Genomic DNA, 15697 nt, shown 5'->3' with positions numbered 1-15697 from the left:
ACGAGAGATATTTTTAGGGACAGCAACGCACAGTCAGTGCTCTCAGGAAGACCACAGTGGTAAAAAATTAACAGAGAGAGAAAATATAGGGATTATTACTCTAACCACGATGGCCCAGCCTGAATTTCAAAGCAGAGCTGGTGCCTCAAAATAGCCTAAGGTATTGCATCTGGTTCTTCAAACTAAACTGACCCCTTTGAGACAGAAAAATACATCCTTGGGGAAGAGTGTTGTTACATTTCAAAGTCCTAATGACTGCCAATCGAGATAAAATAAGCACCCCAATGAGTCATAAAACGCTAATTTTCCATTAGCCAGAGAGCAACTGATGACAAGAAACAACAACAAAATTAGCCATTAACAGAAACCAGATGGAATGGCAAAAGCTAGTCAAAGAAAACTATTAACTTAATATAAAGGGAAAGAAATAACTATGTAGTAACCACAAAATGTCTCACTATGGAGAACAACCAACCGTCAAGGTCAATATAAGGGAGCTTAAATTGGTTGGGTTTGAGATTGCTTCCTGTTACGCTAGGCTAAGCTGAGAACTTGACATTAAATTAGAAAGAAAAAAAAATCCCCAAACAAGAGAAACACAAACCCCCATGCTAACAGCAGCCCAGTTGCACAACAGGAGGTGCAGAAGCCAGGCCCTGGAATAACATTTTAAAGACATTTCTCCCTCTTCCCAACACTCTCCTGCTATCTCAGCACCACCTTCTCTTTTGAACGGCCAATTTCTATTATTGAAGGCCTTCAGATTCACTTATACTGGGAAAGAAAAAAAATAGAAAATTCGAGTCACCACATTGCCACTGAAGCACTACTGTCTCTAGTACTCGGAAGCCAAACTGTTCACCACTTTTTAAACATCTACAATTCAGTTTCATCAACCTCTGATATGCAAAAAACCCCACAACTCAAGTTTCAAAATCATGAAATTAGCTTAAAATTCGTAAAATGAGTATGCACACTCCCAGTCACAGAGGCTGAGTACACCAAAATAAACGATAAAAATAAGAGAGCAACATTGCCTAGTAACTGCAAGAGACAGGAAGAAAATCTTAAAAATACACATTTCAAGCAGTAGTTTAAAATAAAAAACAAACCAAAATGAAACAAACCAAATTCAAATAAGATTCAAAAAAAATAAAAGAAATCTCTATCTTCATAACTTTTCTTTCGGTAATATGCAGGACAGATGCAAGGCTATGGTACTTCCATGCTGAATCCAGAGATCACAAGATTACCATTTCTTTTAACATAAACATCTCAGCATATCAAAAGCAAAATCTAACACTGGTAGTGAAAGCGCTACATCTCAGGAAGAAGAATAACATACTTTTTTTTTTGGCAGTGGTGGTGGGGATGGTGATGACAATTTTGGTTTTTTGTTTGGTTGGGTTTTTTTCTTTACTGGGACTAAAATACATGGCTTTTTTTTTCCCCAAACGAGGCTGCCATTCAGAAAGGTAAGGCTGGTTGAGGTTATCACCTAGCCAATACACTGATATCATTTTGTCCTTTGCCACAAGGCAAAATGCAGAAACAAGGAATGAGATGAAGGGCAGATGTGTGTTTGGAGGTAGTGGTGGATAATAATCCATGCTGTCTTTCAGCTCTGAATTGCTTAACTGAAGAAATGGAGAAATCACCTTCTCCCAGTGCTTTTCTACATTACCTCACCTTCCCTGAGACAATAAGCTCTTTGGAGCATGTGCTGTCTTCAGGAACTTCTGGACAGCTTTACCCTTCTGGTGTCTGCAGATAACAGAACGAGAACTTGGAAGAAACAGCATCTGAGGATATGCTCTGTCCAGCCGCAAGATAAAAGGATTGTGTTGAGCCCTTCCAACTTCCTCATGGCTAGTTTCATAAAGAAAGCACATTAATTTACTTAATTCAAATGAATGAAAAATTATTCACTAAGAGGCAGAAGACAAAGTTCAGGGCAAGGGTATTTTAACACATTTCAAGGAGGGCAGCTCCCAGTCAGACATTACAGAGCTTGTAAAACCACACCGGGGGAGACTACAGTGACCTCCTTCAAACTCACTGCAAAACTGCTCTTGTGAGAAGATACATCACTTCAGCAAGGTAGAAGGTGACATGAACCTCACAGGTTTTGTTCCTAAAAGAGGTAGAGGAACTTTACAACATAGGTCTTGAGAGACCTACTTTTCTTCAGCCAATTTGAGTAAAGCCTCATTTCTAAGATGACTGGCAAAGGCATTGATTGCTTGGCTGTTCTTGATGAATTCAGTTTAAGCCATGGAAAGTTCCCACATGCCTGTAACAGACACCAAATAAATACATCTAGCAACCCTAGTTATCTGGTGATCCTGAAGTCAAGGTAGTAAAGTAGCACCAGGAAAATCCCTAATCACAGTCTTGTCTTTCATCCATGTATAGAAGACAGATGAGAAAGGGTTTTTCTAACAAAGAAACATAAGGATTCCAAGACACATTACAAGAGCATTTTTACCAAATGCAACCATACAAAAAACATTTAGGAACAAGTGGAAAGAATCTGTAAGGGAAAACAACATAAGCAGAAGAAACAATACTTAACGAAAATTAAATCCTGATGTCAAAAACACATCACAAGAAGAGACATGAAAGGGAAGGAGTGCAAGCCACAGACATCAAAAAGAAGAAGAGGTGGGATGAACAACATAATCTGAAACGCTCTCTGTTCTTTACAAATGTATGATTCTTAAAGATCCAGGCAGAAGAATTAAAAAAGAGAAAGTCTGGGGGGTTTTGTGTGCACATGTGTCTTGTTATTCTCAGCAACTTAGTGTAATAGTAACTTAGCAAAGGTTAGCTCTGCTCTATAGCTCTGACTGAATTGGCTATTGACAATTGCCTATTTTTCGCCTTCTCAAAACACTCTAACATTATCATGCAGTGGTAGGGTTTCCCCACTGAGGATGACTCATTTCCATTGTCGCTGATAGGACTCCTGCTCTTCCAAAACCTTTGTAGTCCTTTGATATGGCTCAGAGTGAAAGAGTCTATGTGGCATGCAAAGCATTACTAACAAACACAGAAGGTATGGCTGTAACAATTGTGACCACATTGCATATGACATAGACAATTCTGTCAAACCACTCCTATCACAAAAGCTTCAGCAATTTGCAACATCCTCCAAAAAGTTACTACCAGACACCCTTACTGAAAGCCATGGGAGCACATTTAGAGAGAAGTGTGGCCATAAAGTTGAGTAATTCACACGAAGAAATGACAAATTGTGCTAATCAGAATCACCAATGCTAGTTAAAGCCAGGCTGCCTTTCACAGGTACAGTTAAAATCCATGGACACCGCTCTAGAAATCAACACATCAAAGCTCTGAGAATTACAATAATTGTACATATTATTTAATAGGAAACTTAAACAAGAGGAATTGGGGCAAACCTAGAGCAGGGCAAAATTTTTTCTTGCCATGTACACTCACTTTTTTGCACTGAAAGTTTTGAGATGAAAGGTGTCTTTTTTCCTACAGATCTACAATACCTACCACCTAGTAAAACAGGATATAACGTGAGGTCTTCTGTGCCACTGGCACACACCATGAAAAAAAGAGATGCTTGAAGAGCAAAAGTACCTGTTCTCCAAAGCGACATTAAGTGAAGCCTTGCTATAAAGCCCAGAGATTCTAAATGTCACCAAAACCTGGAAGTGGGGTAGGCAAGGACCATAGTAAGAGCTTCGCTTTGCTGCAGGAATTCCAAAGGAATATCTGGAAGGGTTTAACCTTTAGAGAGTAGCATACTGTCAGATAGCTCTACTGTGACACCCCAGTGAAACCAACCTTAGTTTAATAAGGAAACGCGCTCACACAGAAACGGCAAATTTTCTATTAAATTAGTATATCTGTTAAGTCTGCATCCCTGACTTCTCCTATTAACCTCTCATCCTCTGATATACCTTTAGACTGTGTTACCCTCCTACTGAGACATTTTTTTCAGGCTAATGTTTTTGGCACAGCAGGGTGGGGAAGCTATTTCATTTTCAGTTAGTAGCTGAATTTGCTCTAGAGATCTCCACATGCAAAGCCCAGGCCCTATTATTTTTACAGCCATTTAACAAAATAAACCTATATTTTTATTTGCACCCACATACAAAAAAGTGCAAACTAGCAATATTACTAATTGATTGAATTCATATTCCAAGTCAGATGCCAAACACTTTGTGACTGAGGATCGGAAATTTTACTACAGACATTTTAAAGAGGAAATGAAATTTAAACGGAGTTTAAAAAAAATTACTGAATATAAAAAAGTTCTTTTAAGGACTGCCACTCTGGCTATGCTCACTTTCCTCTGAATTCTTCCATCTTTGCCATGGGAGAATGAACAAGAAAATTTCAACACTATTATTTTCCTAAGAGAAATTTTGATACTCGAAGGTATTTCCTGCTCTGGTCCAATTCCAGTTCTTCACAGTGATCTACAGAAAAATAACCAAATTGGATTTGTGTGCTCCCTTATTCATTAGCTAGGTTTCTTTTGTTCAGTGGAAACTCTCATCTTACTTCATCTGCAAGTAATGCCTGAAGTGCTCCGTTCAGTCCAAACACCTTCCTCACTCTTGGATAACGGAGTAAGTCTTTGGGAACTTTTGATCCAGAACATTTCACAGACACATGAAAGCTCCTTATTTTATAATGATTATTAATGTCTCAATTAAAAAATATAAACATCAGAATAAAACTCTCCAAGAGTGAGATTTTATGTTCCACAGAGTTGTAGTCCATCCAGGTCCCTCAACCTCAGCTGGAGAAGAATTTTGAGGAATTTCTGAAGCATGGGCATAAGCCTGAGCAGTTTCAGATGGAACATCAAAGACGACAGTCTTTTCTGGGCCCAAATTGGTTTAAGCCAGAGATGAATGTAAGTGCTTGAGTCTTCTCTGTGCCAATAAGCATGGGCATAGTTGAAAAAGAACAATAGAGAGATGCTTTTATAAAACTTCATTTTAAACTATCAATACATCAGCCCGGCACAGTAAACAAACAAGTGCAGAAGTAACTCTTCCTTCCCTATACCCTGATGACTAGACAACACAACACAAATCCAGGTGTAGCTGAGTAGTGAAGCAGTAAAATACACTTTAATACTGATTTAAAAAACCAAACAAACTTAAAGTTTAAATCACATAATCCCAAATCCATCTCCTAATTCCACTGACTTCAATCAAGTAACTGAATGCATGGGAACTCACAAGTCTAATAAAATCAGATAAAGAATCCTGCTAGCGAACTTCCACGAAATGAGGATCTTATGTTGTAAGAGTATCTTCTCTATCTCACAACAAATACTGAAGCAAAATTCAAGTAGCAAATCAATTCTCGCTGTGTATACCACAGGCAAATTGGAAGAACTTTAACATATGAAGTCAAAATGAGCTTTTAAAGTCACCATTTCAAGTTATTTAGAACTCCAAGAAGTACCCATGTGTCCCCCACCAACCCCAAAGCCACAGGCTGATAATGTGTGTGACAAAATATTGTCAATCCCAATTATTAACAATAAGAAAAAAGAAATGTCACTAAGTATTGTATTCTTGTATATGTGTAAATTCTATTTAGGTGATCAAGGCATCTTGGAAGACAACATACTGGCAGACAGCATACATTTGAGCTTCACCAAAAGCACGTGATCATTAATCTCCTCCCAGGGGATTTTAGATAAAGCTGACAATTTCTGCTTCCACCAGTAATGCTTATTTACTAAAGCCTGGATTGGACTTAAAAGCTACCGTTTTGAAAAGAAAACAACTTGTCTGCACAGCAAAGCACCATTTCATCCTAGTTGTCTAGCAGAGACGCTTGATGCTTGGCACTTTTAAGTTTGGGGGTTTTAACAGCCCACGGAAATAAATACATAGATAGATGAAAAATCCCTCCCCCCGGCCTCCCCCCCCCAAACAGAAACAACCCCCCAGCCAGGGAAGGCAGGCAGGCAGGACACACAGGAGCAGCAGTGCAGTTAATAGCCAGAAGCAGCATTCATACTTAAGACACACAAAACAAATAACATTTGAACATTCTTGCCAAATGAGATTACATGTTTGTAATTCTTCCTGTTTCATATATGCACAAATCCACACACTACCGAGTAAATAATGTTCACAGAACACAAGAAAAGACCCTTTGTTATTGTTCCATAAGGTTTTACAAAATCCCCTTCTTTGTCTAAAACTGAACTAATAGTGGTGCTCGAGCCCCGATGATCTAAATATACAAAGCTTGTACAGAGAAGGAATATAATTTCTTTTAGAACAGCTGAAAATATTATAAAATACAAACAAGCTTTTGAGAGCGGAAGCCCCAATTTACAAGCATCTTTATTCAGAATTTTTTTTAAAAAAGTAATAAATACTGTGGCCATTCAGATGAATGCATGCTGAAAGGACACAATTGGGGCTTAAGGCTTATCACACCCAGCTATGTTTTAACACATTTTTTATGGTTACCACCCCTTAAATAAAAGTGTTGATACCAATATAATTGAAATGCTAGCTTAAATAAAAACAACCAAAAAATTTTCCAACCCAGCAAGCCGTCTTTTAATCCCCAGCACCTTCAGAAGGTTATTAGTATGAATGAACAAAAGGTACTTTAAAAAAAGCCCAAACAGCAGCTTCACAATTAGAATGTAACAAAGTATTACACTAAAAGGAATCATTCATGTAGCACTCATAATGAGGAGCCTCTACAGCAGCCTCTCCTGACAGGCTACTCAAATGTACATATTTACTTTGCAGGGCTTAAGAGTATCCCCATAATGAACTGTAAGCCAAGATACTCAGCTGACGAAGCATTCTCCTACCTGAAGCTTCATTTTTCAGCACAAATGCACATACATATCCTCAGTGTAGTTTCCTGTGGTTGCATGACTCCCGTTATCCAGACTAAAGAGATGGAGCTGTGTAAGCAGAGCTGCTGACTGCCCTACATTTGCCTGCACATGATGAGAAAGAGTTAGTGCCGTACTTGCCTGGGCTTGTTTAAGCCCCCTAAATATAATACTAGGGTAGCTCAAACTGGACTAACTACTTCCTCCAGCTGATCCCAGTGAAAAGAGCTTGTGATGAATAATGCATGAGAGCTCCTATGAACAGTTTCATTCCTTGCAGCAGCTGATGTCCATCTCTCCCTCTTTCTCAAAAGCAATCCCTAGCAGTTTTTGTGCTATGAAGCATGACAATTCTCTCAATGTCCAAAGAGCATGCCCCTCCCAGATCCATTTTCTTTCCTGTACTAATTAGTCAAACCAATAGACCTAGTGACTTTTTTTTAAAGATAAAAAACCCCATGCAGCTAAAAGTCAAATAAAGCATTATAAGCACAGAGCTGTATTTCTAGACTGCAGAATGCTAGTGAATTCTGTTGCTTAGTAATTATTTTTTTCTTATTCTTAGGGAATGTGATGCAAGAGAAGCTGTATAAAGATGAACACTGAAGACAAAGAACGTGACAGACCAGAAAACAATACAGCACAAAGAAGGTGGAAAAATGCTTGCTGTAGCTGGCAAGTTCAGTTGACTGTTTACAGAGAAAAAGAGATTGCTTAGGAGAACTTAGCGACTGGAAGAATATGAGGGATCAATTCACATGCTTCTTCCCTTGAGTAATAAATTCTGCTATATCAGTACAACTTTGCAAGGTAACTACAAAAATTACTTAGTTTCAGATTTCTTCTAAAGACTGAACAAACACAGGACGAACTTGCAAGGACTTTATTTGCAAGTACAATTATTGCAATAGGCAAATGTCAATATACACTGCTTACAGTCTGTTCTATTTCTCAGAACTGTTTTGCTTTGATTTCGTTGTTAGATACACAACAAATTATTTGGCATCTCTCTATCAGTTACCTGCTGCAATCCAAGCGACACTGCTGTCCAAACACAACTGACAAGGCTTTCACATGCCCTTAGTTTCCTGTAAAGGAAATGAGGCTTAATGTATCATTTACAGCCAGAGAGTGTATGCAGCTTCTTAAATACTGAACTGTGACTCTTCAGTTTGAGCATAACATAACTTTCTAAACTTCTCTGAGGTCAGATTTCTCAGGCCACATCAAAACTCAAGAGATAGTCCCTGCTTTCTACTCCAAGTGACTTGGAAAAAAAAAGAAAAAAAGAAAAAAAAAAAAGAGATAAAAGGTGAAGACAACTGTGAGGGACCAAAGAGAAAAGGATATTCAACACAGAGTCACTTAGTTCTGAGTCCTGGCTGGTTTTTACTTTCAAAGGACTCCTCTTTCACCTCTGCTAAGGAAGATCCTCCTGCAAGGATCAAAGCTAACCTTAGGACTCTCCAGATGACATTACTCAGAGAGTTGCAGTTATTTCATGCTTTCCCTGAGACACCCTCTGACCCTGGGAATGCTATACACGCCACAAGACAGAGGAGAGGATTTCCCTTCCCTTCAGCTGCACTTTTTTTCAGACCAACTCTATCTTTTCACCTTCATCAGTTCTCTGCCATATCCACTTTTCAACTGAGATTTTCAGACAACTGCACCCTATTCAAAATTTAGTTTTACCACAAAATTGCAGAGCACGACTCTTGTGGCCAGAACCACTCTGTACATACTTTCTCATATTCTCTCTCACTCACGGTCAGCACAAGCCCCTGAGCTAGAAAGACCTTTTGTCTCATCCACTACAGCTGCTCCAGTACCCTGAGCACTCTGCATAACTCCCCCTTTCATTCTCCCTCTAGGCTGAATATTCGTTTTTAAAAAGGAGAAGTCAGATACAAAAATGAAACACACAAACATTATCAGATATATAACACAGGATACGGAAATACTTCACTTATCAATATCCTATGGATTAACCACAAGGATGTAAAGGTGTTTAACGTTTAAAATCCAAGGCCTTAATGTTTCCTTCCAGTTCCTCCATCATGATTTCAAAAACTGGAAACAAGAAGCTTTCGGAGAATTAGCAGTGCTGCTCAAAGTGAGAGGGCAGGGCCCTGCCTAAACCCAGCCTTGTACGCTATGAACTACAAGGTAGGCAATTCGGCTGGGTGTGGCAGATGCCGGACTACCATATGAAGAGATGTGTTTTGGCAAAGGAAGCCAAAAGGACTACTACTTGTGGGAGGAAACAATCACATGGCATGCTCAGATTCTACACTATAAACAGCAGCAGATTAAACATCTGAAATTAATCATTTAGACTGCAACACACTTGACACAAACAAGGTGTTTTATGTTCATTTCTATACAACCAACCTAATCTCAGAAACACCAGCAAATAGTAAATAATAAGCTGCAAGATCAACCCTATCAACAGCAGGGTTTAAAACTCATCTGTCAGTTATTTTCATGTCAGATGACCTATGGTTAAACACCAAAATAATCTTCCCTCTCCATGTCAGCCTTGCAGACTCTTGCACACCCCTGGAGTGGTGCCTGGTTTTGGTTCAGACGGGACTAGCGAAAACAAGCACCTTAAACATTTCAGTCTTAGCTTAACCTGGGCAACAGCACTGCCATGAATTCACTCTCCAGATATATTCTTTAACATTTGGAAGCTGGATTTAAATTCTGAGAGTGTTTTGGCTTTTTTTGGTTTTTTGTTTTTTTTTCAACAGAGGCTCTAACTCTAAGGCTAATGGAAATTAATTGCTGAGGAGCAGGTGGAAATCTGCCACAAACACATATTTGTAAAGCTCTGTATATAGGGAAAAACATACCTAGGCTCAGTTAAGAATTTAAATTTGCCCTTTGGATATTTACCCTCTTCCTCTTCAGTACTTCAGGAGGTTAGGTCAAAGGTTCTGAAGGGTAGTTTCTAAATTCAGTTGGTGTGTTACTGTCAATCTGAAGAATTATGCAAACAGAGCAAGCTGGAAGAGAAATCTGCTTTAATTCCAGTCTGCACCACTGTTACACAGCTGGACTCTCAACAGAACTGTGCCTGCACATGGCCCACAGGATGACTCCCATGACACCAGGTGTATGAAGAAGTTTCTGGGAAAAGCAAACCTGAACACAGAGAGATAAGCATGAGAGTAATTAAATGCTGCCATTTCAGGCCATTCTCTCTGTTGGGTATTCAATGTAAAACATAAGAGAATTTAAGCCCACCTACTTTCTCAAGTATCCTTGAGAAAGGGATTTATGGATTTAAATAATAATAATAATTAAAAAAAGTGTTTTCCTAACTTTCTATAATGATGAGCTCAGTTTCTGAATCCATCTTTTCATTTAACATAGCACACAAAGTTCGCATTACTTAAAACCTCAGCATCTGAAATGATGGGGCTTGCAATAAAAATCTGATTATTCATTTAAAAACATCTGGCCATATACAAATCCCCCAATTTCTCTGTATCACAGCTTCAGGAAAAAAATCCAACATTGCAAACATGGATATTCAAAGTCTAAAGCCACATAGGGAACAACTCCAAACTGGCATGAGTTCACAGGAGTTTAATTGATATAGTATCTGAGTACTTAGGGTTAACATTGCATTTGTAACATTGTGTATTGCAACTCCAAAATAAAGCCATTTGGGGTTTTTTTCCTTAAATAGTAAATATCTGATTATTTAATCAAATATTAGAATTTAACCAATACTTTAATTTTATGCTCATGAGGCTAAAAAGAGCAGTTTAAAAATTAAAGGAGTTCTGCTGAATAGCTTTATATTTCATTTAAAATTAACAGCATCTTGTAGCATTCTCCTGCATACCAGAAAAATCATGATGTCACTGCGAAAGGAAAAGATGCAGGAGAGGCCTAGCCACAGCAAGAACTGCGCATTGCAAAAACATCTTTCATTCATGCATACCTATTAGGTGAAACTTGAAACAATGTGTGTGGCATCAGCTCACAGACACATCACTGCATTATGTGCTTATGCTAGGGACCAAACCGAAACATTTTGATTAAATGTTTAGCTACTGGCTGGCCAATTAATTTTACAGTCAAATTTCATACAGTCTATTTAATTTCTCCCATTTTTAAATAACTGCAACCTCCTGGGGAAATTCTCTAGTATACCATCTGCTCATTTCCTATAAATCCTCCTTTCAGGCCTTACGCAAATTTCTAAGCTGCCAATCATAACTTCTTTGATGTTTGGGTGGGAAAAAGCCTCCAACTATTCTGAAGAAAACCTGTGGTGCAAAAAGATTAGTTATCACCTTATCAGAAAGATAATGATAGCAAAGCGGGTCATTTCTCTGCACCATGTCTAAGCAGCAGATACAGTCTCAGTGGGATGAGCACTTACTATCCTCACTGGCCACAGGCTAGGAAAGGTTGGTCATGATCCAGGGACAATTTATCTCACATTTTTAGCTTCTTATATTCTGTCCCAAGTTTCTATGTGCCGTATCACCTTGTTTGTGACCTTCTTAGTTGGTACTGCCTAGGAACACCCGACACATTTCCCAGGCCTAACTCCAAAGGCACTGACAAACACCACATAACATCCCATGCATTACACAGAGAGACTGAGGGTAGGAGTGAACTTTTGGCTGCTGCCTGTGCCTAATTCAAATACTTGTCACTGCAATAGTAAATTCACACTGCTGCAAAATTACATAATAGTGCTTACCCAAGTACTGTGGGTGTCAATAATGCACCTGCAAAACAAGAGTGGTGTGTAACAATATGGCCTGAAGAATGTTTACAAAAAAGCAGTAAGAGACTGATTGAAGGTAAAAAACAACAAGCCAGATCCATAAAAGCACTTCAGACTAGAGAAAATGGGGTGACTGAACATGAAGAGAAAGAGGCCAAGCAACTAGGGGGCATATTGAGCTTCCTAAATGGTTTTATTTCCCCCACACATACAGTTCTGGCTTTTTCTTCTGCTTTTTGGCCTCAGAAAATACAGCCAAGTTCAGAACACTGGATTGCATACAAGTTCTCCCTAGCAAAACTATGGTTGCAGGAACTTTCATACACATTTGAGAAATCTCTAAGAAAAACAGAACTCTGTAACAAAAGGGAACTGTAAGAGCTTCCTCAAAAGTTCCTCCACCTACCCACTCCTTGACCCCTGTCCCACCTCCCCACCTGCCCCCCTAAAAAAAAAGATCAGATTCAAAACTTGTAACAACTAAAATACACCTGAACAGTGCACAACAAAAACTCAGCAAAAGTGATGCAACATACATGGGGGGCTTTGATTAAACACCCCCAAAAACTCTGGCTATAAACCAGAACCTCAGAATTTGCAGTTATTTGTCTTAATGACTGAAGAGAAAAATGGCAGGGCCATAAAAATGGACTGATCTCATCTGCCTTCCTTCACTCTGTAATCCACTGAGACTTGTGTGCACCTTGGCTAGGTTTACTCTAGGTAGCTAGACAGAAGTCAGGTCCAATGATCTGCTTATTGTGTTCCAGGTGGTTACTCCTACATCATCCTTGGGGACAGACGATGCAGGGGCACCAGAGCCTGTTGTTGAATTGCCAGTTATGGATGTGTGAACAGAGAGACTGCAGCAGACATTTGCTGGAAGAGGATAAATAGCGAGGGTGCGCTCCAGAGAAGGCTAGAGGAAACACATCTGAGTTTTGCAGGACGAGGTACTGGGGAATGGCACTTTTAAAGCAGTTCCTTTCAATGAGCAGCTGTACCAACAGAGGTAGGGAGACAAGTCTTTAAGGAACTCCAGGTCTGATTAGTGACCTGCTAGCCACTTTCCAGGTGGGCTTGTGTTGCAAACCTCAGACTGAAACCAACCAAGTTGCTAAAACATTTAGACAGAGATATCAGAACTCCTGAAAGCAAAGATTTGGATCCAGAGATGATGTCTAGCACGTTCAATACATATTCCTGATATCTCAAGGGGGCAGCAGGAGGATTACCGGCAGTGTGTAGGCAGAGCAGCAGGGGTGGGCAGAGGCTAGAACTGGGAAAGCTCTCAGGAGATAAGCAGCTGCCACCAGTTCTACTCTGTGTGAGACTGGGAGAAGTTCAAAATGCTCATAAACCTAAGAAGCAACAGCAGTGCTCTTTACTGCATCTACATTCAAAAGGAAACACAGGTTTAGAGATGATAAGGGGAAAAGACAGAACAAAACACCATGGTATAGACATGATACAGTGGGAACCAAAGCTCTCAGGGGGACTACTAAACCCAGCCATATAGGTTCTCTCTTTCTACCTTGCATTCATGGGAAAGCCCTGGTTTCCCATGGAAACTGCAAGCTCCCATGCTTCAGTCAGTTTATTCTGGTAATCATTAGAAAGCATCTTTCAAAATGGCATTATTTATTCAGGCTCCAAAACACACAGAACAAATGTTGCAAGAGAAAGCCCTAATAAATGGACACTTTACCCACTGCTGAAATTCTCCCCACTAACTCTCGTGCAAGAAACATCCCTCAGACCAGCTGGGCTCAGGATGTGACTGAGAGAAAGCACTGTCTTGCTGCAGACATGTTTGCCCTATTTGTATTTTTTTTTCCAGACTATCATCTCCTATTAACATTTCCCTACTAGTCTGGTTTAGCTCACCAAACTCCTACCTTCACTACGTCTGATACAGTGGAGCATTCCCTTTTACCTGTTCTCCCAAATCTCTCCACCTAAAACCAGAGGAATTGATACAGATACAAACATGAAATGGTGAAGACCTGACTCCTGACAGATCTGAAGTTGGCCTTGTCAACAGAGAATCAAACGAAGATGTTCCTGCTGGTTCCACAAGATCAGTGTTAAACCAGGCATTAGTCAATATTTTCAATAATAATCTGGAAATTAAATAAAAAAAAATAAATAGGAAAGTTGCTGCCAGTTACACAGTTACATTTAGAAGTGACACAAAGCTCAGCAGTGTGGTCAAAATCAGGAGTCTTACACCCACTTCACAGACACTGAGCATCTGAAATTGATTTGGGAAAAAAACTGTACTCAAACTGCATTTTATCTTCACCAAATCAAAGCAATACAGGCTGTAACTGTGAGTTATACAGGCTTCAGCCTATAAAGCAGGAATACAATAAAAGGTTTCAGAAGTCGCAGTGAAGTGACAACTGGAGATGAAAACCTGAATAGGGTTTGAGGATAAGATCAGTCATTCATCCCTGCACTATAGCAAGTAAGAGATTAATTTTCCCTAACTTTCATTTGACCTAAATTGTTTTTAACACACTGATAATCCACAAGAGTGTGTTTCAGTTAATGCAGGAAGAGTCAGAGAAAACAAGCAGCTAGGTGCTGAAGTAAAAAAAACTCAGAAATAATAAAAAGTTGGTTGGGGCTTCTGTAAACTGTGATGGTGGCTGGCATGGAAACAACTACCAAGTAAAAAAGATTTACCCTTCATCTTCAAGTCAAGGCTGGAGGCTAAAGTGCCTCTTCTAAATACCATGAGTTATGGATGCAATGTACATTGCATCTACTTACCCCTGTTACACAGGTGATTACAAGTCAGATGTGGCCATCCCTGCTGGTCTTTAATATCACAGACTTCAAAGGAGTCATTAAAGTAAAACAAGTCATTCTCAAACCAGACTGACAGAACAGGGGTTGGGGGTGGGAGGTGCTGCTTTTATGCTGCTGACTTCAGTTCAATAAAGGACAAGCAGCCTCTTATTTCTAGTGCCTAGAAATACATTAATATGTATTTATTTTACATAACGATGTACCGCTTTGCAAATTAAAAAATTACATACAAAATATCTGCTTTCAAAAAAATTCAATCTGTACTCCAACATGTCTTTCCCTCTTCTGCATGAATTTCATCATTGCATGACAATACAGATTTTTTACTTGGGAATTTGAAGCAACATAATAGAATCAATCACAGACTCATAGAATACTGGGTTGGATCATCTGGTCCAACCTGTCTCAGCAATGGCCCAAGATCTTGGCCATCGGAATCTTAAAAGCGTCCAACACTGAAGTGTCCACCACTTTACCTGGGGAGACTATCCCAGTGGCTGATTATGAAATATTTTTCTCTTGTGTCCAATTGGAGTTCCCACATGAGTAACTCCACACTGTTCACTCCTACTGACTTTGCTGTCCACCAGAACCCACAGTTCCCTTTCCACAAAGCTGCCCCTCAGCTGGATAGATCCCAGCCTAGGATGCACTCCTGGATTATGTTTTCCCAGGTGTGAGGCCTTGCACTTTGAACCTCATTGTTGAGCTTCATAACATTGTTGCTACTACACTCCTCCAGCCCATCCAGACCTTCCTGCAGGGTGTCTCTCCCTTCCTAGATGTCCACTTCCCCATTAAGTTTGGTATCATCAGCAAACTTCATCAGGGTACCGCTGATCCCACCATTCAGCATTCCCATCATTGCTTATGAAGATGTTAAACAGCACTGGACCCAGTCTTAATCCCTGGTGCCCCTACTTGTGACAGGTTACCAGGTTGAAAAGGAGATATTCATCATCACACTCTGGGTGTAGCCAGACAGCCAGTTCCCCACCCACCGCTTATCTAGATGCAGGTTACTTTGTCATAGAAGGTTATCGGGTTTCTTAAGCACAATTTGTCCACGCTGGCTTTTCCTAATCGTGTGCTTCATTTTACTTGTGATAGTCCCCAGGAGGACTTGTTCTGTAACTTTCCCAGGGAAAAGAGTCACTTCCACATTTCTGTCTGTGGATGTTTCAGTAACTCCAGTGTCTCTAGAAGTGCCTGATGCTTGTTGGCAGCCAAAGGGGAAGTCACACTGCAGCATCTCA

General features: G+C 39.8%; 1 protein-coding gene across 8 annotated transcripts in view; it reads right to left on the bottom strand.

The window, feature by feature from the left end:
- Window positions 1-15697, bottom strand: part of MARCHF8 (membrane associated ring-CH-type finger 8) — an 85120-nt gene that overhangs the window by 38941 nt on the left and 30482 nt on the right. For 3 of the 8 annotated variants that reach the window (XM_069864279.1, XM_069864284.1, XM_069864283.1), the window contains exon 2: window positions 7890-7956. The exons of 4 other annotated variants lie outside the window; for them this stretch is intronic. In XM_069864279.1, coding sequence (XP_069720380.1) covers window positions 7890-7956 — 67 coding nt within the window. Of the gene's footprint in view, window positions 1-6841; window positions 7155-7889; window positions 7957-15697 lie in introns of those variants that run through there. One more of the 8 variants, XM_069864282.1, reaches the window with a different exon arrangement.

Source organism: Phaenicophaeus curvirostris, chromosome 9 (genome assembly GCF_032191515.1).
Source record: "Phaenicophaeus curvirostris isolate KB17595 chromosome 9, BPBGC_Pcur_1.0, whole genome shotgun sequence".
NCBI classification, from domain to species: Eukaryota; Metazoa; Chordata; class Aves; order Cuculiformes; family Cuculidae; genus Phaenicophaeus; species Phaenicophaeus curvirostris.
This window is presented reverse-complemented; position numbering and strand designations above follow the sequence as displayed.